Source organism: Lonchura striata, chromosome 3, assembly GCF_050655825.1.
Source record: "Lonchura striata isolate lonStrDom1 chromosome 3, ASM5065582v1, whole genome shotgun sequence".
Taxonomy (NCBI): Eukaryota; Metazoa; Chordata; class Aves; order Passeriformes; family Estrildidae; genus Lonchura; species Lonchura striata.
Genome location: NC_140705.1, coordinates 23,675,301 through 23,700,813, shown reverse-complemented (window position 1 = coordinate 23,700,813; position 25,513 = coordinate 23,675,301). Strand labels below are relative to the sequence as shown.

General features: G+C 43.0%; 1 protein-coding gene across 1 annotated transcript; it reads left to right on the top strand.

Moving 5' to 3' along the window:
• The first annotated feature begins 17,797 nt into the window (after positions 1-17,797).
• GCM1 (GCM transcription factor 1) lies at positions 17,798-25,053 on the top strand. The gene is made up of 5 exons (XM_021551252.3): positions 17,798-18,171; positions 19,642-19,894; positions 20,832-20,944; positions 21,923-22,051; positions 24,526-25,053. Exons 1-5 carry the CDS (start codon positions 18,070-18,072, stop codon positions 25,051-25,053), a joined length of 1,125 nt encoding a protein of 374 aa, XP_021406927.3. The 5' UTR covers positions 17,798-18,069.
• The last annotated feature ends 460 nt before the right edge of the window (positions 25,054-25,513 follow it).

Here is a 25,513-nt window from a genome sequence, read left to right as displayed (position 1 = left end):
AAAAAGGGCAAAACAGAGAGAGGAGTGATGACAAAAGTGTGAGAAACAGCCCTGCAGACACCAAGGTGGGAGAGGCAGGAGGTGTTGCTGGAGCAGATTCCCCTGCAGTCTGTGGAGAAGCCCATGGCAAAGCAGATCCCCACATTGCAGCCCATGGGGGACCATGTGGTGGAGCAGGTGAACATGCCCTGAAGGAACTGCAGCCTGTGGAGAGCCCATGCTGCAAGTTTTTCCTCAGGGACTTCAGCACATGGGAAAGGCCCGCACTGCAACATGAGTAGGAAGGAGGAGAGAGGAGCCCTATGGACTGATCAAAACCACCCCAACACCACTTGGAGCATGGAGGAGGTAGAGGGGGTGGGAATGAGGGAGTGAAACAGCCTTGGTAGAAGGGGGTAAGGAGTGGGTGGTTTAGTTTTTGTCTTTGTGTCTCACATTCAGCTCTATTTTAATTGGAAATAAATTCCATTATTTTTCCCAGAATCCATTTGGGCCATGACAATTATTGCTGAGTAACCTGCCTGTCTTCATCTCAAACCTGTCTTTTCATCTTATTTCTGCCCCCAATCCTTTTGAGGAGGGGGAAAGAGCAGCTGGGTGGGTGTTTGGCAGGTGGCCAAGGTCACCCAATGCCACATGGGCACTTTGTTCTCTCACAAATCAGCAGGTCAGGCAGAAGGCAGCTCCCTTGATCAGAAGGAAGATCTGCTAAAGGCCACGAGGTACCAGGCACCAGAAAACCCAAAGGCCATCCTGGTACAGCTGGCAGTCTTGTACTCTGGGAAAATACGCTCCCTGGAGTGAACCAACTGCTTTGGTTTGGGGTTTTTTTGGTTGGTTGGTTGTTTGTGGGGTTTTTTGTTTGTTTTGGTTTTTTTAAAAAAATTATTGTTTTTTTCCATATCTAACACGTGTTAAAGCAACACATTTTTCAGGAATCTGTCCCATAATTCTTGGAAAGTTTTTAAAGTTTTTAAAGTATAGGAGCCCCCTGTTTACTTATGGAAGGTACTGCAGTGGCACAATGTGTGAAGGAAGCCTGTGTTCAGAAGAAAGGTCCTGAATTGCCTCTTGAGAGGAGTTGCCTCAAACCCTTCAGAGGCAGCTGGAGCTCCAGCTCAAACAGGGATGGTCCAGCCATGTGACAAAAAGAAATACAAAATCGTACTCATTGTCACATTTCATTTGGGAGCAGGTGAGACTTCAAGTGAACTGAATCTGTTGACATAAAAATGCAATCCCATGGAGTTAGTTACAGCTGTGCATTTGATGCTCCTGTGCTGGTGTAATGGGGAATACACAACCCCTGTGGCACAATTGCACTTTTACTGCCTGAGATTTGCCTAAGTGGATATTCACAGCATTTCTACCAGGATTAGCCAGCACCAGAGGTAATTTTATGTGGTGATAAACTACTTGGTAAAAATACTTACAGTGAAATGAAGTGCATTTTTTTCCACACATACTGAAGCAAGGTATTGTGGTATTTGTGTAATTGATTACACATACGGTGTCTCATCCCATTTAGCAAGCAGGAAGCATGTCTTTATCAGCTGTTCCGTCTGCTGCTGGAGGCCAAATGTTTAGTAAATGCTACTAATTCAATTTTACCAGCTGTTGTAGGAAATCAGAATCTCAGCTCACCTACCAGAAGTAAGAGCTTTATGAAAATAATTTCTTTAAAAAAATCTGTAGCCTTGTAGTTATCTAAGTGACTTTCTTCCTTTAAAACCAATGGCATCTCAATGCTTCAGTGCCTTTCTAAGTCTAACACCTTTCTGTATGTTTAGAAAGGATCGCCACTCTGAAAGATCTTCTGTTAATTTATCAAGTTGCTTTGTTTCCTACAGCACTTAGGGTTGGAAGGGAGTGTGAGACCAGCTCTTGATGTGCTGGGCTATTAGGGACTTGAGACATCTTTGATGCAAATGCACTTTTGCTCAGTAGAATAGTGATGAGTTTGTGAGAAAGACCAGGAAATACATCCCATGCATATAGATGGCATAACTATTATAATCTAACTATTATCAGTTGTGCTTCCTTTTAAAATTGTTTGTACAGATTTTTTCAAATCATCATGAAAACTACTCTTCTGTTCTCAGAATTTTTAATAATAAGGAAAGAAGCAATCTTTACATCTGACTGTGGTTTCCATGCTAAATAGATGTGAAGAATTGCTGCCCAGTCCTACTGTTATAAAGCTGAAAGCTGTACAAGCAGATTTTTAAATGAGTGGGAACTTCTGAAACCAGACCAGGCAATTTGGTGGTGGATGCTCTGCTTGGTTTCCTCATATTTTTGCAATATGCAGTATTTGCCAAAAGTTTCCTTGCAACATAGGAAAATAGGAATCATTAACAACTAACTCAGAAAGGAGCAACATAGAAGGTTTCAGAAACCTCCAAAACCATGGGTCTAACTACCTGGCTTCATCCATCCAGAGCACTCGGAAAAAAATTGTAGTTAATGTGAGATTTTACTTTTTGAAGTTAGAGAGTCCCAAAAACAACTAGACAAATACCCACCCCCAGCCACTCACAACCAAACCCCATTCATCTCATCTTGCCAGGATAATACTAAAACTAAACAAACAAACAAAAAACCCCAAACACAGCTATGTTCAGTTTTGCCTTCTGGCCTCAAAATTGGAGACAGTGGATCTAAACAGTGTCTGCAGAGGTGTTTTGTCTCTTAGGCCGATGATTTTAAGGAGGTTCAAGAATGGTGTGAGCAAGTGCTGGGGTTTAAAACCTATTCCTCCAACAGTCAGGTCTGGTTAAACCCAGGGCCAATGTCAGCCTGGCTGGCTGAGAGGGGAAAGTGGAGGAGGGGGCAGCAGGACCCGGTAAGGACGGGAGCACCCAGGGCCAGAAGGGCTGCGGGGGATGCCCGGGGGATGCTCGGGGGATGCCCGGGGGATGCCCGGGGGATGCTCGGGGGATGCCCGGGGGATGCTCGGGGGATGCCCGGGGGATGCCCGGGGGATCCCCGGGGGATGCCCGGGGGATGCCCGGGGGATGCTCGGGGGATGCCCGGGGGATGCCCGGGGGATGCTCGGGGGATGCCCGGGGGATGCCCGGGGGATGCTCGGGGGATGCCCGGGGGATGCTCGGGGGATGCCCGGGGGATGCCCGGGGGATGCTCGGGGGATGCCCGGGGGATGCCCGGGGGATGCGCTGTGAGCCGATGCCCTCTCCTGGCGGCACCTGTGAGGGGACAGCTGGGGACACGCTGCTGCTCCTGCACCCCGAACCAGGAGAATTTCACAGCAAGATGTAGCTGACACCAGTGGCAAATATGCCGGCATTTAGTACAGCCAAGGATGGCATATCAATATTTATACAGAGATAGAGATTTCACAGCCAGAGACTTTTTTCCTTGCAGTTGCACTGTAGTGTGCTCTTCGAAAACCATGTTTAGGCCCTTCTTAAAAGAGGAGGACTAGGCAGAGAGGTGTTAGATAAACAGAGCTCCTGACCTGTATTGGAAACATCAGCACAGTAGTTCCTGGTAGTAGTACAGATGATCAGAGTATAATTGCTTTTGAATACCAGATGCAAGAATAAACCACTGTGCTGTCTTTAATTTCACAGTTGCAAAGACTTTGTAATCAAGAGCATTTCCTAGTGTGGAAATAGGGGTCATAAAGGGAGAGGAGATTAAAAGCAAGCATATCCTACATAATGGCTTTTATAATGCACCTGACCTTGATTGCACAAATAACCTTGGGAACTTTGGCTTTCATGGAAAAGCAGGAACTGTTTTGTTTTGAATTATCAGAATACTGATCTGTACATCCTGATACCCAGGAATATTTCAGAGCATTTTATAAGTAGAGGTAAATTTATGCATTTAAGCAGGGAAGAAAAAAAGAACAAATTCATTAAACTCAGGCCAAATCTCAAATCAAATGTATTTTCTCATTAAATCTTACCATGTAATGGTAATTAGCATAATACATCACCAGCTGTCCCACACATACAAGTGACTGGTAATTATTTACTAGCACTCGATAGATCATACTTTATAGCAGATAAATTTAGGTGGGCAAACCCCAAAATGTCTGGCCTTGTAAGAAGACCATGAAGGATGGTGCTAGGACAGCAGCTCCTCTGCATTACAAAAGACAGCAAGCATCCTCTCTGCTCTAACACCTCAGTAACAGAAGGCTAGTTTGGAAAAAATGAGGAAACAGTTCAAAGGAAAACATATACAGGAAGCAGAAAATATACAAAATGCCAGGAAAAAAAGCTAATGGGGAGAGAGGCTCTAGCAGGTAAGGAAGAAGAATGCCCTCATGGCAGTTTTGAGAAGAGGGACAGGAAGAGAAAGTGGAGAATACAAGCTGAATAGCTCTCATTTTCAGCAAGGCAAGGGAGATTGTGCGGAGATGAGAATGTGACACCAGATCAGCTTTCTGGCTGGCCACAGTTACTGTCTCTCTCAGCAGGAGTGTTTGAGGAACACCCAAACCCATTCCTGCTCTCTGCAGAGCAGCTCAGCTCGATACAGGGGTAGATTTCCCTCAAGCAGCATTAAAAAAATGTGTTCCCTGTCTTTACTCCTTTCTTCCTTTGGCCTTACATTGGAAGACCAGGTCCCCATCTAAGCATGGATTTGCTTCTCACGACATCAGTCTGGGTCTACTGATTGCCAGGTCTGCTGCCACCAGCTGAGCCTTCTCCTCTCCTCTGCACAGAAACCTGGGGCTGCACTTCCACCACACATGGGGATGTTTCTGTTTGCTGCAAGCATCTTCTGGACTAGGCTACCTGGTTGTGTTTTGTTGAGTGGGCGCTCCTCTGCATTTCATAACCCTTGTCTCCAGTCTTGATGACTCTTGCTGAGCAGAATCATTTAAAGTATCTGTAGAGGGAGAAATAGGTTGACATCAGAGAGGCATGAATAGCATCCCAATACTGGTGTTGAAACAAATGCCATAGATCTCTGTGACCATGAGAATCCTTGATGCCTGTAACAGTGCATCTTAGTGGGTCATGTGAACACACCTCTCTCCTGGCACCTGGCCTCTCTCCTGAGCAATGGGAGCTCAGCAAAAGCTGAAACTAATCCTTCAGGAAAATCAAAATACAATGCAGTATGGGAGCAGTGGAAGAGATGGGAAAATGATTACTGGCTTCCTCCTCCTCTCATTCCCTCTGATCTTCCTGGGCCCATCCTCAGCATTATGCTGTGTTGGATTATCCCCTGAGGAAGTGAAGATGGCCAACATTTAGGAGTGAGCTTTCGGTCTGTGTCTCCTCACTGATGCTCCTGCAGTAGCATACTGTCCCTTCAGATGCTCCTCATGCATTGGTCTGACAACTTCCCTGGGAAGCTTCCCCCAGGGAATATCACATCCATTGCCTGAACACCAGGTGTCACTGAGGCCTTAAGGTAACATTTCCTTACTTTTTATTCCAGATGGTATTTTTCACTTATTTTATTGAAAATATCATGGAGTGTTTTTTTTCCCTATGGAAAAAATACATGTCTCCATTTCTGTCAAAGTGATTTATATAAAAACAGAACACAAAAATACTCTCCCACAAGCAGTACTGAAACATAACTTGAAAGAGAACACACAGCCTCCAGTGTCCAGAAGTCTGCTTGATGTTTGTCATACTAAAGCAGCCATCTATAAAAGCAAGCCTTGTCCCAGCTGCTGAAAGAGCAATTCACTTCAGTGGAGCAACTTTTTTCTCAGAATAATGATCAGAAACATATTTATGATGGGACAGGAAGTGTACATTTGTTGCAGAATTGTAATAACTTTTCTGACTATTGAGATGCAGGATCCTCTCAAGGGAAATGTTATACATGAATCATTTAATGTATAACATGAAGAAACGAGGTCATAAGGAGACCAAACAAGTTCTAAAAATAATCTGGTAGAGAAATGAAGAACTCTGCAAGATGCAAAATTAGAGGACACTCTGACTTGACTCTTTTGTCCTTTGAAACTTGAAGATCCCAGATCAAATCCTGACTGGGTCTTAGGAGTATAAGAACTGAATATGTAAAGGTTAACATCTTCGGCAAGTTTAACTTTTAATTGAGTGAGGCTGTGTATCCTGCCCACCAGTGTTCAGTAAGGATGATCTTTTTTACTAACGCCACTGGGCTTTTAGGCAAAATGAGATATTTGGAAGAGGCTTGTCTATATCTAAGATGCCTGAAATCTTTCAGTTGTCCTCACCTTTTGAGACTGCCTATTGGCAAAGCACCTGTGTTTCTGGGTCCTCTGTCTGCCAGAGAGCATTAAGATTCGGGGAGCTGCAGAGTAAAGAGGGGGACACCTCACTGCTGTTGTCAGCTGCCTGAGGATGATAAGGAGAAGGATGGGCAGTCTTCTTGGCAGGGCACAGAAGAAGACCAAGAGATGCAATGGAAGGACAAATGCATAAGTTGCAGCAGAGGAAATTATGATTAAATGTATGGAAAAAAATTCTTCATGATGAGAGCAGTCAAGGACTGGCACAGGCTTTCCAGGGAGGTTGATCTGCATCCTTGGACATGTTCAATGGGTCAGGCCCTGAGCATCCTACTGTAGCTTTGAAATTAGCTTTGCTGTGAGGTGGGTGCTCTCCAGAGGGACCCTTTGCCTGAAATTATTCTGTGATTGTGTCAGTGCAAAGAGTCAGATTTGAGATTTAGTTTACAGGGTGAAGCAACTGTGATAAAATCACTACTCTGAAAAAGTGGAAACGCATTGCCTTGGACTCAGCCCAAGCCAAGCTTGCCTGAACAGGAGTGGAAGGCTGGTGACAGCTTTGTAGCATATGAACTTTGCCTAGATGAACTCTGAGAATGACTGAGAGCCTGGTTTGTAACCAGCACTACTGAACCACTATTAGTAACCCTATTAGATGTACTTGTTTGTTCCCCTCTCCTACAAGGATTCAGTCAAATAGAAGAACAAGCCTTAAAGAAAGGCAAGTTAAAAGATAAAAGAGACAGCAAAGCTGTAAGAGAAATATGTTGCACACTTGGGGATAAGGAGAAAAAATATTGCCAAGGGCTTACAGGTCATGTTTTTTGGAATTTGTTTCACCAAGGGAACAGCCTGCTATCTCTTACTGAGGGAAATAAAGGCATTTATCAAAGATATGTTGGTCTTCTTAATCGGTGTTCTCTTGGACTGCCTCTGGGAGATGGTGCTGCGCTCTGTGACAGAATTCATGGCTGATGGCACCTACAATTCCCTCAGTTACTGATTACACGGTGCGCTAAAGCATGCATGTCAACTACCCTTACCCTGGCATGCCTCTCAATGTCCTGACTGTCAATACTCGCTGTCTCCAGGCTTTCGGAGATGCGGAAAACAGCTTTGTTCTTGCCCTGGGACACTTTGTTCTGCTGCTCTGCCAGAGCCCCACAGGAACATTGCTGCCTCCTTCCTGTAATTGCCTACACGTGGCAAAGTCAAAGTCTCCCAAGATGAAGGAGCCCAAATCATTTTTTGGTGGGGTTTTGCCCCTTTTTTCCCCGCTCTCCTTTTTGGTCTGCGTTCTCATTCCGTCCACAGACAGTAAAAGACAGAGATCTCCATCAGTTCGATCCTGCCAGGAGAGGACAAAGAGAAGCGAAGGCCGGGGCGGGGCGGGCTGGGCGCGGTGCGTGCCCGCCAGGAGCGCCGGGCGCGGTGACTCACCGATACGGCCGCGCTGGGCGCGGGGAGCCCCGCCAACATTTCCAGCTAGCGAGATCATTTCTTGGAGTGAAATGATTCACTGACCTTAAGAAGCAGCCAGAGGCTTTCTCTGGAGACTGCTGGTGAGGCAAAGTAATCTAATAGATGGGAAACTGCACTGAATACATTTTTTTTCTTGGTCTTGTTAATGATCTCAGCATGTACAGCTCATTTCAGAACTCTGAAAATAGCTGGCAAGTTGTTTCTGAGATTTTTCCAATCATTTTAAGGCTAGTACTCAATTACCACTGAAGACTATAAGAGATATTTTGGCTGTGTAATGTTAGCTTCCCAAAGTAATTTTTGAGACCTTTTATAACATAGCTGTCAATTTCTTACTTATTAAGGTCACTACAGAGCACTTTCTTCTAACAAAGTAAAAATAAAATTCTGCCCTAAGGCAAAACTAAGGCACAATTTGGGTGCAAATTTCACACAGCTTGGAGCAGAAAGAAGAAATTCAGAGAAGCAGTGGCTTTAGATGACTTTTGAAATTTGTTACTCCTAACTTTACAATTCTGGAACATTTTTAAAATTTCATGCAACTGTGCTAAATATGAAGATACAGGACATGAAATAGGAGCTAGTAACATCGAGGACAAGCAGACAGTGTCTGTCCAGTGAACAATTTCAGCACCTTATACATGTCCCTTTTCAAACCTGTGCTTAGGAATGGTTGCCGAAAGTTCCCACATGATTCAAATGGGAACTTGCCCTTTGAGCAGCTCAGGTGACATAATGATTCCTGGAGTTATGCTGGACCACCCACAACACAGTGGTGATGGTTCTCTGTTCCCTCTCTGTAGAAACTGCTGATTTCTCAATATCCTGGAAGTCAGGCCAAGTCTTCTACTGTCTGTAGACTACAGCAAAGCTCTGGTTTCATGCCAATGAAGAGGCAGTACCAGGAAATGAATGTAGGAAAACTGACACAGGCAGCTGGCTGCCCTGCAACATTTCACCTGGGGATACTCTGGAGCTGTTCAGCAAAGGAAGGGTCTGAAGGTGGCTGGAAGTCTTTTCACCTTGTGAATTATTTCCATAGTTTGTCAAAGACAGGGACAGAAAGTGGATGAGAGCAATGTGTAATGGCATTGTGCATCCTGCACCTGCACAAAGCCCTTTCCCATCTTGTCCTCTGTTTTCCCTCTGTGTTTCATTACAGGGTGGGTATGATACGGACAATAGATGTTTATCCCAAATCCAGCCTTTTTTTTATTCTTTTCCCGAAGAAGTTGTTTGTTCCGAATAAGATGACTGATTCAACTTTTTTTTTTTCCTTTTGAAGAGTTTGTTGAATAGGAGTGAAAAAGGCAGCTTAAACTTTGCATTCCAAGTAGTTTCATGTTTCTACTTTTTTTTCTGCTGTTATGTGACTAATAGATGTTGTAATGGTTGCTCTAGTCATGGCTGAAAAGTCCCTTTACACAAATTCTTTGTATATAGATAAGTGAATTTTATGGCTTAAAAGAAAAAAAAAAAAAACACCTTGGTGAGCTCAGCTGTTGCTATCAGCAGCCATCTCCACCTCTGGGATGGTCACTCCTTAAAGTGATACTCAGTCCTCACTTTTCCACATGTGCCTCAGAGAAGCTGCATGACCAAATCTTAAGCCAGTAGCTGGTATTACCCCTTTTGTTGATGTTGCTTTTGTCTGCTTTCCTGTACAAAATCTTCTAGGGATTCATTTCTGTGATTTGACTGCCTTACGTGATCAATACATACTAGTAATTTTGTGTGCCCAAATATGCACAATAGCAGCAAAGGTAATTTATAAGAGCATCTCTTGCTCGTACTTACTTAAAACTTACATAGTTCAAATATTTTTTTTCAAATAAGGAACAGCAAAATTAAACAGCAGCTAAGAATGAAATCACCATTTGCAAAGCCAGAGGGCTAAACCATAGTCAATGGTTTATATGGTCAATGGTAATATGGTAATATTACCATAGTCAGTGGTAATATATGTGGAAAGGAGAGCAGGCTCACCAAGTGAAGAGGGGATAGTGAGAATTTGTTTCTCAGAAGGGTGTAGGCAGTGAGTTTTTGAAGAAGGTATGAAAACTGCTGCCAGTTAGAGCACTTGGACACTATTTTAGCAGCCCTCTTCAAGTTGCAGTTCTTCATATGGACCTTTCTAGATCAATTTGCTGCCTTTGTCAAGGTTGAGTTATGCACATACTGTGGAAGGAACAGACAAGAACATTCCAACTTTCTTTGTCTTTCTCACTTTGCAAGAACTTCTGCTTAGCAGCTTTGAAGGTGATTGGAAAGGGTGTAAAAAGCAATTTTCACTTGTTTATCAACAACAGTTAAAACCAGGCATTTTTGCCACAAAATTAGATGATCCTCAGAGAAGCAAGGAACTAAAAGGCAGCTAGAATAAAGGTAATTCAGAAAACAGCAGTAAAATTATTCTGGTCTCAGTGCTTTGAAGTGAATTGTACAGCACCACAGGTCCATTATTTCCATAAGGTTAAGATGTATAAATAACATCATAAAATAAGTAGGAGTTCCTGCAATAGGTTGTGGGTGTCCCTGCAGGATTCTGCCCAAACACGCAGGTTCCCTGTCTGCTGCTGCCTCTCATTTGTTGCCTGTTTCTGAGGCCCCACAAAAACAAGGTCTGGGTTTTCAGGACAGTCAATGGCAGCTTGCTTCTGGTTAATGGACACCGTACTGTAACTTCTGTCCTTGGTCTCTGCTTTTCCATGTTGATGCCAGTAGCAAGGTCCCTGGTCTGTGGCACCAGGACCACATTGCACAGTGCCCTCCTTCACTGTTGTGACAGATCCAAGTCCAGAGACTTCGGTGCAGTGCACAAAAATCTGCTGGGCTTCTTCTTCATGAAGGACAAATGGACAAGCAAAATTAAGAGAAAACAAAAGACAGGCTTGTCCTTCTGTGCTGAAAGGAGCACGAGGTGTAAGGAAACCCAGTGGTGCTTACCAGACTCGTGCTGCAGTTTGTGCCACAGCACCACAGCAGATACGTAGGCAATCACTGGAGTGTGTCATCAGATTACCTGAACATTGCTGCGCCGTGTTATTAGAGATGCTGAAAACTGTACTGTATCTAGTTTCAAATGCACGGTCCATCTCCTGAGAGGGCAGTGGTTGTTTGGAGCAGTCTCAGAACAACCTGCAATACCATGCCACTCATGTGGTTGGGCTTTTTCAGCAAGGCTGCTATGACATTTGTTCAACTGAGAAGAGACAGAAAGACATTCTCCTGTCATGATGCAGTGCCAGACATAAAAACCAGAGCCAGCAGAGCTAAGTAACCTGGGCAGAGCAGCCTGGTAATGCAGCTGCACAGCTTCCAATACCTGACCAGCTACCTTGCTTTATGGAAGAATACACACTTTTGGTGGAGTGGGGGATCAGGTTGCAGGAGTACCTGACAAGTCAATCAGTCATTCTACAAACATGATTCAACCAAGGCAAGAGCAGAGGTCAGCCTCAGAGCTAAAGAACAAACCAGGCATCCTGGGCTACTAGTTTTGCTGCCTATTATTTTATACTAAAAAAACTACTTGGAAAATCTGTAGGTATTAAGATTGTAGGTCATTGTAGTGCACTGTACTGTGCACTCTCCGGATAGCTGGGGAATAGGTGAGTGTGAATGGAAAAAGAAAGTGAGGCAAGGAATGTGACATGGAGAACAACACTGCTATCATCACTTCTAGGAAATTATCTGTTAGCATGTGAGGACCTTAGCTGCAGTAGAGAGTCTATTGTGTTTTCAGAGAACAAGGTGTTGTTTTCTGCCACTGGATTGCATTACTGGAGTTACAGGTGTTCTAATATGAATCCATGCTACAATGTGGCTACCACAGATAGAACCAGGAGAAAATACAGGGAGGGTGCACAGGCAAATGTGGGGGTGAAGTCCCACCCACAGGGATATTGCTGGCATCAGAGCAGCTCACAAGCCTGAGAAATTCAGTTGTGTTCCTTCTCCTGGAGGAGATGCAATAGCAGAGACAGGCAAAACTTATAAGAAGAGAGATTTTTCTCAAGCCAATCTTGAAAAAGAAATAGCCTAGATGTGCACTAGTGTGATAGATAAGCATCAAATGAGAAAAGGGATGCTGGCCATAATACTGACAAAAAAAAGATGCAATAATTATCACCTGATCAATACAAGCAGGGACTGCCCATGTGAGTAAATATATCTGTCTGAATTTGGCTTGTTACTAGTTTCCATAAGGCAGAAGTGCAGCTGGCCTTTACAAGGATCTTTGTGAAGGATCTACAGAAATAGTTGCTGGGGACTGCTATGAAGGCCAAGGAGAAAATTTTTGAATAGAGGGTATTGCAGCAGCTTTTGTTGGGTTGCAGCAGATGAGACCAATGGCATTGAGAGAGCTGAGAAGTTCCAGGGTGTGATAATGTCAGGAAGATACACCAGACTGGCAAACCTAGGCTTATAGCTGGGATTCTTCTCTCCTAAAACCAACAGAGATAGGACCTGGAATTGAAACAGATAATCAAGTGTAATCTGACACTCCTCAAATTGTAAAAGATCTGTTCTTGTGTCTCTGTTAACATTTCCACCAGTCTGCTGCATACTGAGCCCAGCCAGATAGGAAGAGTAGCTATGATTTCTCAGGAGTAAAGAAAGCTGTGCTCTGTTGCAAAATAAGTGACCAGAACAAAGCTCAGTTTCCCCACACAGTGCTCCTTCTAGTGCTCAGGCTGTGGAAAAGTTCCTCTCATTCTTAAAAGTATGGCAGACCAAATCAGTTAAATGTTTACAGCTCTGCCCAAACACTTGAATCTGTGAGATAACATAGTCAGTAGAAAGAGGAACACATACAGGACCTCCACAGGAGCTGATTATACTAGAATCTGGCTGTTTGAAGCTAGGGCATGGTTAATTGACAGGAATTTATTTTGGAATTACCTGCAGCTGAGGATGGATTTGGTAGATATGATACTTCACCTGACCATGGAGAAAAGCAGAGCATGCTGTCAGAGATATCAGAAATTAGTCAGCTCCTACAACTCAAAAATTAGAATGCATATTGCAGCAACAGAGTGGCAACAGTGAAAACAGCAATCATAGTGACATGCCAAATTCCTGTTCTGAAGCAGAGGAACATGAAAGACAACTCATTTAGCAATTACACATTCTTTAAATAACAAAAGGGAAAATCACAGAATTGTAAGGAAAAGAAAAGCACTGCATTCAATAAGTGAGTGTCAATCCATGAAATGAGATTTTGCATGCACGTGATGTTCATGCCAGGCAGAACTGCAAAATTAAGTGTATTTATACCAGATGCAAAGGCAAGATGAGAAATGGAATATCAGATCAAGAGACAAAAGGACTGAATGCCTTAGGCTTTGAAACTAGCAAAATGAGAAAGCAGAATGTCCATAAACTAAAGTAATTTTTAAATTGTATCATAATACTGTCACTAAGAGATTGTAATTTTTAAACATGACCTGCAAAAAGCATTCCAACTAAAACTTTAGATAATCCATAGAAACCAGCTATTCCAGCTAAAGCATGTGAATTTATTATCTTAGTGAAAAAAACCCTCACAAAAACAAACAAACAAGCCAACAAACCCCACAAAAGAGGACAGATAGTTTATACGGTCAGAAAGATGAACAAATTAAGCCAAAATTTTACCCAGGCCTAATTTTTTATAGCATCAAATCATTAATGCTGATATATTGCCCTGGTGGTTTTGCATTTGTGGAATAGCTATCATGAATTTTACTCCAGGAAGTTAATATAATGTCTAGAGCACTGCATGTTTTGCAGAGTGTCTGATGTGTTAGAACAGAAAAATAAAGAGGTCAATTAAATAAATAAAAACCTAGACTTCACTGCCAAAGAATTATATCTCACAGCTTTAATAAAGAGATACCAAGAAATAAAGTGAAATATGTATTTGTATATACTCAAGCATTCCAAACAATGATTAAAATGACCTCAGGCCTCAAACCTTTCACTTGGAGCTATGTTCTTCACATGGCAGCAAGAGACATATTCCTAGAATTTGATACTAAAACACTGTCCTGGAGAAAAATAAAAAGAAAAAAAACTCCAGAATAATATTGATACTATTCTGTTCAATGGCAAGTCATTCAACTACCAGGCTGTCATCTGAGAACACAACTTGGAAGCTAATTCAGATGTGGATGAATATCAGTTTCCTCAAGAAGAGGGACTGAGAGGCCTGGCAAAATTATTTACCCTATGCAATACAAGTGTGTGGACATGAACCTCTGAAAAATCATGCCCCCAGCTGCATCTCTCCGATGGAAATAGCCAGAAAAGTAAAATAGAAAATGAAAAATGAGAATATTGCAACCAAATGACTGTTCAATTGACAGAGGAAAAACTAAGATGGTTGCAGGCAATTGAGTAAGAGCTGTTGAAGCAATTAGCATCCCAAGAGCAGGATTTGAATATCCCCTCAGTAGATGGTCTGTGTGTCCATCCTTGGTCCGTACAGTACAGGCAGGAATACACAGCACCTCCCAAGTGCTCTGGCAGAGACACCCTCAGTGTCTGTACTGAGCAGTGGCCTGAGCCCATGAGTGTAGGAGTGATGTAAGAAAAAAGAGGCCAAGAGATTAATCAGTGTTTGAGCTTTGAGATGATCTCTCTATTAATCTGTCTGGTTTACAATCTGTGGGGTAGATATATCTGTGTTACGTGATGTGACAAGCCTGCAGACACTGTCACCTGAGACAGTGCTCTAGAAAAAGGATGTTTGGAAAAGGTAGGAAACCAAAACTTCTTCTAAAAAGCATTTTTTAAAATTGTTCACTGAATGTGACTGAAGCAGCAAAGCCAGGATAACTACACCACCTACAACTGACTTCTTATCCAGAGCAGTCCAGAACTGAGAAGTATGGTAACTATATGAGCTCATTAGCTGTTACAAATCTCAAGTGCCATTAAAATAACAATTTTGAGAAAAGAATTAAAGAAAAACAAAGTATAAACAAAACCAACCAAGGATTTAAAAGTACTTCCATCTCAAAATATGTCCATCTTCCTTCTAAGGCCCAGATTACAGGGGATGAGCTTCCACTTTTGGATACTGAATGGTGAAGATAGCATAAGCATTTCAAATGATGTTGAATATAGAGGAAACCAACTTGAGGATATGTCAGGACAATCTGAAAACAAAAGTTTGTCTCATTGCTTATTGAAATACAGCATCCCTAGTGCATTTTTCCACAGGCAAAACTGTCTTCTCATTGTAAATGACATGTCTATTTGCATTGAGTTTATGCTCCGCATCTGGGAGATAATCATATTGCTTCATCCTGCTGCCACAGTTATCAAATAGAAAGGCTGAACTGGAAGATAAACTTGTTGTTATTTTTAAGTTTACAGAGTGTATTTGAAAAAAAGTAAAAAAAGGCCAGTCTGGAGCAATATTTCTCAATGAGTATCAGTAGCATGTTGGTATAAACATACACGTTCCTTGGTTCCTGTGGAGCAGCACCATGAAACTCCACAGTAATAAAAGTGGGACGAGAGGCATGCAAAGGCAAACAGCAGCAATGAAGCAGAGGCAGGAGAGCTCCCACAGCAGGGTGAAACTTTCAGTGTCAGAGAAAATCATGAACTTGAGGCAAGGCACAAAGGCAGCCACAGAAGACAATGCAACATAGGCTGCTGGTGGGACAGGTAACTCAGCCCAGGTAAAGCTCCACTGACTGCACCTGACGTCACTTAAAGGTTGTCATCACTGAAAGATGACACCAAAGAGCAAAAGGAAGACTGATGGAAGCACTGACTAAAGAACCCTCTTTATGTGCTGGTAAAATGATGCAAGAAAGGAGCCTGACCTGGCGACTGCTCTGTGACAGGTGACATCCACGTCCTGCGGCAGAGCCTGGCAGCTGGACAGCAGTGGGCAGCCCCTGCAGGGACAGCTGCTTCCCATGGGCGCTGCTCTGCGGGCTTTGCACAGCCCCCTCCAGAGCAGGAGCCTGAGTGCAAGAAGCCTTTTACAGCTCCAGGCCTTTTCCAGTCCTCCATCTCTTATTGTAGATGGTTGCTGAAGAACTACTAAAACCTATCTGTGCTTATGGTCTGCCAGACTGTCCTTCCAAATGAGATTTTGCAGATGATAGTGAATTAATTTAACCTATAGGCTCATGTAAATTAGTAATATACTTAATTTATTTTAAAAATTCAAAATCCTTTTCCTAAGTGGTCAGCACCAAGTACTTGTAAGGAAAATAGAGGACATTTTCCAAATCCTTGCTAGTTAAGTCGTAAAATATATGGCTTAAATATTTTTATAAATGTATTGTAACCTATCTCAGATGTTATATAGAAAAAAGAATTAAATAGCAGATCTTCAAATATTATTTCTTTCCTGTGTTTTTGACTCTGTCTTGCCTAGTGTTCAACTTCCATGACATATCACAGCAACACTAGTAGTAATGCTGTAGCACAAGAGTCTAGAGAAATAAGTAGTGGAAGGCTTTGCCTGCAAGTAGTTAAATACATATGATTCTCTTGAACTTCATTTTTTGTGTGCATTATTATAAAATTATCTATGTCTTTTGTTAATCTTTAAGGTAATATTTCATTATTGTTTTAGCCCTATTAATATAGTATAAAGAAGAAATATCCAATTTTCTCTAATGAAGAAAATTAAAAATCAATTTCCAAGCCATCTCATTTAGAAAAGTAATTTTAAAAGCAATGAGACTATAATTTTGAATTGTGTAACAAATCAATTCATGTTTTAGAGCTCACACTAGTCAAGGGTGATTTGTTTAGCAAATTCAGCTCAGTTTTCTAATGCAGCTCGTATTTTGTTTGTCCTGACCTTACTATCTCCATTTTCATTGTAGCACAGTAGGAAAACACATGGAGACCCAATGTTTCTTACAGATGTTTTTATTACTGATTTACTGTTCCCCTTCTCCTCTGCACTAACATCTCATTTGAACCGGTGGTTGCCCTCCCAGTCCAGTGCCCTCGGTTCAGATTCCTGAATCTGGTGCTGACTACCAGGCCCCCTCTGTGGGAGTCTGTTTCTCTGGAGGATGTTTTGTTTCTTTCTCCCCCATAATCTGAGTCACAACATGGGGCAATGGTGCTCTGACTCTACTGCCAGAAAACCACACGGCCAAATGCTCAAGTGCTCTCCAAAAATCCACAAAGTCTTCCTTTAGAGGTGATAATATATAACATGAGAAAGTAAGATCACAGGTGTTCTATAAATAAGTAAAATAAGGGCATGGAGGCTAAATCACTTTCCAAGGGCCATACATATATGCAGAGCTAGAAACAGCAATAAAATATATTATGCTTTTGAAAGTCTATGAATTGGACTATCAGGTAGATTTTACTTCTCTTACCACTCAGTAGTCTTTAATAAATCTTTTATTGACATAAATGTAGTGACCTTCCTGAAAACACTGAAACTTTCCCAGTTTCCAGAAAGAGAAAAACCGATTCACCTTTTCTCTCCTTAGCAGAGGAAACAAAGTTTTTCATGCATAGGATCCCTGAGGATCAAACTCAAAAACATCTCTATTATCAACCCTGTGTTCGAAACAAATACAAAACTGTCCTGTATCAGCCACTGTGAAGAAAATGAACTCTACCCCCGACAAAACCAACACAATATTTTATTAGGCTTGGCTGGTACTGAAATTCAGAGTAGGGCAGCCACATATTTTAAAAAATTTCAGGGAAAACTTGTTGGTTTTAACAAACATACCTTGGTGGGGTTCTTTTTCAGTCTGCTATTGAAATAGGAAAATGCAGATAGCCCAACCTAATTTTCTATACTTCCCTGGTGCAACTGGTAAGCTCTCACAGATACCAGCAATATTTGAAATGGTTGAGCACCATTCCTTCTGAAGTGATGGAGCAGACCCCTCTTCTGCCATCGTTGTCACATGCGGAGCAAGAATTATCTAATAGGTAAGGAGCAACTCAAAGACCCCTCAACAGCTGCTGAGCTGTTCAGTCAGTTTGGCTCTGGGAATACGGAGCCAGGGTTGGATCAGATCTACAAAGAGCCTGTGAGCAGAGTTACATGGCTATAAACTTGGTATGAGAGGAGATTGAGCAAAGCAAATCAGGTGCCACAAGCACGATTTGCTTGCTGCTAATGATGTCTCTGTAACATCACAGGCTATCTCTAAGCTATATTTTCCACTGCCTTGCTGGCTTGCAAAACTTTTAATGGAACAAGTTTTTCTGGCAGAAGAACACTGATTTTTATCTTTAATGAGCAACCTCTCTATCATTTAGCTTCAGGAAACAGCTTCCTGGTTGTAAACTGCTTGAGACTGCTGACAGCCTGGCAACTTCAAAAGCAGCCAGGAGCAACTTTCTTTTTCTTGCTAACTTTGGGAAGGAATTCAAAAATGCTGAAAGGTGCAGATGATTCTGTTATGGAGCAGGAGGATTCTGCTTCCCAACATGGAGAAATGACAAGCTGGGATATCAATGACATCAAACTTCCCCAGGTATGTGTCTGTGTCTGTGTCTTAGAAATTTATTTTGTTCTGACCAGTCACCTCCACCACTGATCTTAAATGCTTTCTCAGTCATCTATGACTCATTGCCTCTATACTCTTTGTCACCTCGAGGTATGGGGGAGTGTTTTGCTAGAAAATATTGAGAAAACATTGACATTTCCATGCATTTCTCTTTAAACGTATTATTGAAAGAGCTGTTGATGCATGAAAAATAGCAACGCTGCAAAGGCATTGTTTTCACTGGTGGATTAGATGCAGAGAAAGCAGAGGAAAGAAAGGTGCCTCCTGCTGTGGGTACTTAATTAGAGCTGTCCAGGACTTGCTTTTTGTCCTGGGTAGTGTTTTTTGAGAAAGGAGCACAGCACCCGCCACTGTCTTGCAACTGTGGGATTGGACTCCGCTCCAGAGCTGTCTTCCCACATGGAGGCAAGTCTTTCCATGAGCACCTAGGGAATCCTTGCTTCATGTTTGCAGTGATTTGCTGAGAGGCACAATAGTGATCTTCCCCTCCCTGTGTCCTTTTCTAGTTCTCTTAGCTAAAAGTTTAAACCATGCTCTCCACTGAAAGCCCACACACCCTGCACACCAATGTCCCTCAGCTCTGCATATTTCTGCCAGATTCCTCCTGCTGCAGTCCTTCAGCATCCAGACTGCCTTTCAACTCCCAGCCCTGACTTCTTACTGGATCCCAGCCTCCTCCCTACTATAACAGTGCTGTTTGCCCAAAGCCTCATGTTCCAGGATGTCCCCTTCCCTGCCCTTCAGCCCAAGGTCACCTTCACCTCCATTTCAGTCTGGAGGCTTCATGGACACCCTACCCTACACTATCCAGTGGCTACAAGGGGAGCATGGGAATTTTTCTCTTCTTGGTTGGTGTTCTTACTTTTCCCTCAAAATCATTATCAGGTATGGTAGATGCTTTACAGCTTACTTCATTTTCCTGTATTGACTGTACCCAGTGATGTATTTGGGTCTTTGCAGGTTTTTTTTCCCAGCTTTATTTTTATTGCTCCTTACTCTGTTGTCCTTGAGGCTTGGTGTTTGTTTGTTTAGGGGTTTTGGGGATTTTTTTGCCTTTTTTTGTTTGGTTTTTTTTTTTTTTTTTTTTTTTGTTTTGGGGGGGTTGTGGGGGGTTTTTTTGTTTGTTTTTTGTGGGTTTTTTTTTGTTGGTTGGGTTTTTGTGTGTTTTTTTATTCTTTTTGATTGGTTGGTTGGGTGAATGAGAACAAGCTGCTGGGCAGGCCTTCCTGACGCTCTGGGGCCTGCGGGAAGTCGCAGAGATCTGTGTTTTTCCTGCCTTATTTCCACTGCTTCCTCCTAACAACCAGCATCACCTTGCCAGGTTGCTAGAGTCACCTAGACTAGAGGAAATGCAGCAGAGGTCCAACTCTGCTTAGCTCCTGGACAAGCTTTTCTCTTCCCCAGCCTAAAATATGGCTTGCTTTGCTTTTTCCACAGCATGTGAGCCAGACAGACTGGTTTCAAGAATGGCCAGATTCCTATGTAAAACATATCTATAGCTCAGAGGATAAAAATGCTCAGAGGCACCACAGCAGCTGGGCAATGAGAAACACCAACAACCACAACTCTCGCATCTTAAAGAAGTCCTGCCTTGGGGTGGTGGTTTGTGGTAACAACTGCTCTACCTTGGATGGGAAGAAAATCTACCTAAGACCAGCCATATGTGATAAAGCCAGGCAAAAACAACAGCGTGAGTACAAACATGGCAGTTCATTGTATGGCAGCTCATAAGTGAACACAACATAGCAGAAATCAAAGTATAGGATATCCTCTGGATTACCCAGCCTTCCTTCTGCCAATCCTTATATTGCAATGCAACTCTTGATTCAGAACAGTGCATTTTACACTTCTTATTGTTGGGGCATAGTCATCTGCTTGTATATTTTCCTTTTTTTTCTAATAATTTTTAAATATCTGTTTCTGCTGGTTAGGATTGATTCCCAGCCTTCTCAGGTCCATGAGTGAGGGTACTGAGAAAGCTGTGCAGTGCAGGCACTGCCCTGCTGTTCCTGCCCACCTGAGTGTTGGCTTCATTATTGTACTGGCCCAAGAGTAACTCAGGAGGCAACTCTTGCAGGAAAGAGGTTGCTCATAAACTGTGATGACTGGAAAATAGGCCCCACAGTCACGTCACTGGAGCAAGACAATGCAAACAGAAAACATGAGCTGCACGCACATTTTTACTAAGACCATTCCAAACAATTGTGATTGCTCAGTAGAGCTAGCACATACTGATTTCTGGGTCTGATGTACATTTAGCTAAAGAAAGGTATTACTCAGGTGCTCACTGAGACTAGAACAATGCTCTCTAGAAACACATATGACATTCCAAACACTGACAAGAGAAAAACTAAAACTGACCATGGTAATAAATGATAAAATTGTAATAACATTTTAACAGAAATAATTTTTTACATTTGTATTTAATAACAGACAGAAAAAAGGCAATTACTAGTTTATTAATATTGATTTTTGCTTATGTTTGGAAGTTTTTCACATAGTTTCTTTCTACAATTTCTGAGGACCAAACTAGAAGTGGCAATCTGCCACCAATGGACCATTGTATCACATGGGATTCATCTAAGTGGTGTTGTATAAAAAAATGTTTTCCTCTATCCTTGCTCCAGGGAAATGCTGTCCAAACTGCAATGGACCACTGCGGCTCCTTTCCTGCCGAGGGCATGGTGGATACCCAGTTACCAACTTCTGGAGGCATGAGGGCCAATTCATATTTTTCCAGGTTGGCATAAAATTACCTAACATTATGCAAGTTAATTTTAAAGACTGGTATTTTAAGTTTTATTTAGCAATTTTTTTTCTTCCAACAAATAGGGGTTATTGAATATGACAAGGTCAAAATAACTGTAAGGAGAAAAAATTTTCACAAGGTCCAAAGTAACCTGATGTAACTCTGAAGTTAGTCCTACCTGAGCAGGAGGTTGACCTAGAGGGTCCTTCCAGCCTAAATTAGCCTATGCTACTATAATTTTACAGCACAGTGTGTTTTTTATTTAGAATTCTGTGAAAAGTTGTTGATTTTGAAGTGTTTTGCCTCAGGTACATGGGAACCAACAAATGCTCAGAAGTCAGAAATACCGTATTATCTCTTCTCCTTCTCCAAGGCACTATACATAATTGTGAGGGAATCTTGGAACAGGAAATGGGTGTACTCAAGGGGCTGTCTATGGAAACTGCCATCTCTGTATTATATGTAACTTATATCTGGAGCACAGTGTATGCAAGTGTTTAAATAATGGGCACTATTTCTGGAAGCTGTAGTCCTGGTTTAGTAACATAACCACTTTCCTGTTTTCCACTCTTTCACTTATGTGCAGGCTAAATAAAATTAATTCTCTCTGGAGCTAATGGAAATTAATGTGCAGATAAATGTGTCTAAACTGTAAGAAGAATGAAAGTGACTGCAGGGATACTGTAGCCAAGCTGCAGAGGACCTCTGGCTTCAGCTGGGGCTCTGCTGGGGAGACCGTCTTCTACAAATAAATGTGGTGCACTGATTTTATTATTTCAAAGGGTTTCTACCCCATCCCACTTAATCTGGGATATGTTTATTATCTGAGCTCCCAGTAACTAAATCCTATTAGATACAAAGCATTAAATGAGGCCATAATATGTGATTTTGGCCTGTGGTATAAAATCTGTTCCCTTGAGATTAATAAGGTTTCTTCTACCTTTAATATACCATCATTATTTTCTAAAGTCCAAAGGAGCTCATGACCACCCACGTCCAGAAACAAAACTAGAAGCAGAAGCAAGAAGATCAATCCAAAAAGCAAAGACATCTTTTTCTCCATCTTCTCTAAGACAAAAGAGAATCCAGGAGATTGAGGTAACTCTTGCCATTGGTCAACGAAATTTTGGCTAATCAATCTGTGGTTCAAGGCATGATGGAGACCATCTGGGCTTTGGGTCTGGGTGGGAGCAAGATTTACATCTCCACATTCCACAAGCCCATGATCAGGCCAAGAAGGACCAGGGCTGTCCTGAGCATCCTGTTCTCCTTAGCACTGTCATCCACTGCCAGCACCTCCTCTCCAGAGCAAATTTGCACCTGGTGGCAGCAGGAGATTGCATCTACACTGGTAAACAAAGCAGGGCTGCAGGGCAGTCTAAGCTTCATCACCATTCACATGGAACTTCCTCTGCATTAGTTTCTGCCCATTGCCTCTTTTCCTATTTCTTGGCACTACTGAAAAAGGCAAAGGCATCCTCCACCTCTCCCTGTTCCCCTTGAGTTTTGGCAAGGTTAAGAAGGGGAAGATGCATAACCTGTATCGGTTTGCCTGGTTTGAAGGCAAAAGAGTGCTTTGAGAACTTTCTGAAGCACTGATGTTAAAACATCAGCTCTGATGGGTGTGGAAACACTTCCACACCCATCAGAAAGCATCTCCAGAGATCCTTGGGACCTGCATGACTGATGGAGAGACTCTCAGTGACTTTCATTGCAAAGGCTGTGTTAAGCTCAATTGTCATCACCAGTATTCACATGCAGTTTGTCTTTTGATATGTTAGGGGTGGTGTATTCCCCCAGTCTGGTGTTAGGGACAGCAATCCATGCCCTTTCAGCCACAGACAGAAGGGATAATTGCCCTGGGTGGAGACAGATTTCTTAAGTGGACGACATGGAGAAGCAAGGGGATCTGGACCCCAGAAGCAGATAAAATGTGCACACAGGAAGTTAAACCCATTTGCATAGAATGTGAATTTAGCAGCTGCAGCTGTTTCTACTGGAAATACTCAGGAAAACTCTAAAAACCAGAACGTCTTGACACAAGTGCCTGGGAACAAAAGCATAGGAAAAACCAACTGATCTGCCTAATTGTCTAACAAATACAGCACCAATGCTTTTCCTATCATTGGTTTAGGTCTGTCTCCATGAACACTGAAATAGTTTCCACCTAGGAAATATGGCTGAGCTACATGATTTTCTCTCTTTTATAACTGAGCTTACTGGTCATCCTGCTTGCTTAGGTCAAGTTTCCTGTAGACATGCCTTCATCTTTCCCTTCTTAAAACATCTTCCTGAGGCTTTCACTTTCAATTGTGTGAGATTAGACTAAAGGTGCCACAAATGCCTAATAGTAGAGCCTGCTCTTCAGCTGTTCTGACTCTGTACAGTCAGACTTAGGACATTTATCCTCATTGGCTTTCCAGTTCATGGCAGGTTTTCTTGGGAATAACCCATCATATTAGTGTTTTGCCAAACTAGCTGTGATACAGCTAACTCAGAGTAGGATTTGTCGCACAGAATCTGTATCGCTCAATCTGCAAAAACATATTCCAAAAAGATTCAGTTTTAATGTGTTCAGTCTGAAAAATGTATTCTGAAAAGATTCACTTTTAATGTGCTCAAAAGAAATCAGGGAAGAGAACTTAACAAAAAGGTATGAGCCCAAAATAGAACGAGTGATTTATAGGATGGTCTCTCTATGGTATCTGCGGTGGGTCTGTAGCTGAAGGTGGGCTGGGTCCTACACCAGATTGTTGGAATTTTTTCTCATGGCACATGGAGAAAAACTGAAAGGAGCTTTGCTGCTCCAGCAATCTGCAAAACCACTATAATTAAATGGATGAAAAAGCAGAATTATAAAGAAGAAAGACCTGCAAGCACTCATTAGAAGTGACTGTTCTGAAAGGAATTAAAGTTTGCATAATTATAATCCAATAATTGGAGCAATTAAAGAAGTTATTAAATATCCAGAACAAAAGACCCAGAAGAATAATTCTTGTGTGCTGATCCCAACCTGAATGAAATTTCTGTTTGTGGAGTAAAAAATTGTAAAGATAGGAAAATTTATTTGTTAGAAATAGACTCTAGAAAAGCTGAAGAAGGATATTTTTGTAGTGAAAAGGCCACCTCAAAACAATCAGTATAAAAATCATACTTAGCTTTTCCAATCTCCATAGAAAAAAAAAGCTGTGGTGTCAAATATATTAGCATAATTCCATTTTTAGGTCCTTCTTCAGTATATGTTGGCAGTTGTCCTGAAGGGCTGTGAAAACAAGGTCTAAACAACTCTTTTAGTGTAAAACAGGCTTTGGGCAAAAACTGGTGAAACTAACCCAGGGGCAAGAGCTGGGAGCCTTGTTCAGTTTCCTCCTACAGCCATGGGCACCCCCTCTATGGTGGGGGAGACTGCTATGCCATCTTGCTTTGTTACCTGTGTTCACAGAACCACAGAATGGTCAAGGATGGAAGAGACACCTCAGACCATCATGTTAGCCGAGTGCCTTTGTAAGCAGCTCAGAGAGGAGAGGAGCTACGCCGCACCTTTTTACTAACCCGTGCCTTGCTTTCCCAAGTCTCTGACAGGTGCAGCGCCGACACAGGAGCCTTTGCCTTCGCTTCTTTCCAACGCGGACGCTCACGTTCCACCTGCCGATTTCAGGGGGCATTTAAGGGAAAGCTCTCAGGAGGCACCGCTGAGCAGCTGCTCGGGGCAGTTTGCACACCCCGGGACGGCTGGGGCGGCCGGGGCGGCACCGACCTGGGGCCGGAGCCCGTCCCTCGGGAGGAGCCCCCGAGCCGAGGGGCTGTGCCGGGTCCCTGCTGCGCCCAGCACGGCCCCTTCGCCCCGGCCCCGCGCCCAGCACGTCCTGCCCGTGGCGCAGGGGGGCCGGGAGCCCTTCGGCTCTGGCGGGGGCCCTGTGGGACACGGATCCGGCGGGGCGAGGTCGCCGCTGCCCCACGGCGGTGGCTGCCTCTCGCTGCCGCCCTACCCGCCCCAGGGCGGGCCCTGCCCCATGGCGAGCGGGGCACAGCCTCACCCACAGGCCTGGGCGAGCGCACCGAGTCTGCCTCAACTACTGCAACCACGACATGTTTTTTAACCTGTACCCATTACGGTGGCCGGGTTCAAATGTCCCTGCTCGCCCCTCCTCTGGCAATGGGTCCAATTCTCCACCCCTGTGGCAGCGCAGACGTGAAAGCTACCACAACAGATCTCACTTTAGCTCCTCTTGCAGGTCCCAGAAGGGGCTTTCAAACCTGAAGACTTGTCTTTGTTCCTTTTTATTTAACAGTCCTATTTCCCCCCAAATAAAAGCTATCAGCTTCTCTTACAGACTGCCTCGCTGCCATTCTGGTTAGGTAGCATTTCAACCCTCCTCCGTACACAGCTTGTTCAAGCCTGTGGGACTGTGGAAGGTGTAGATGGATGATCTCAAGGACCACAACTGACATGTGCAACCTTCTGCACTCTTCCAGCTTCTTCAGGCAGTCTCTCTTCAGACCTACGTTCCTGCACTGCACCAGCCTTGTACTCTTATTGTATAGAGCTGGATACAGGAA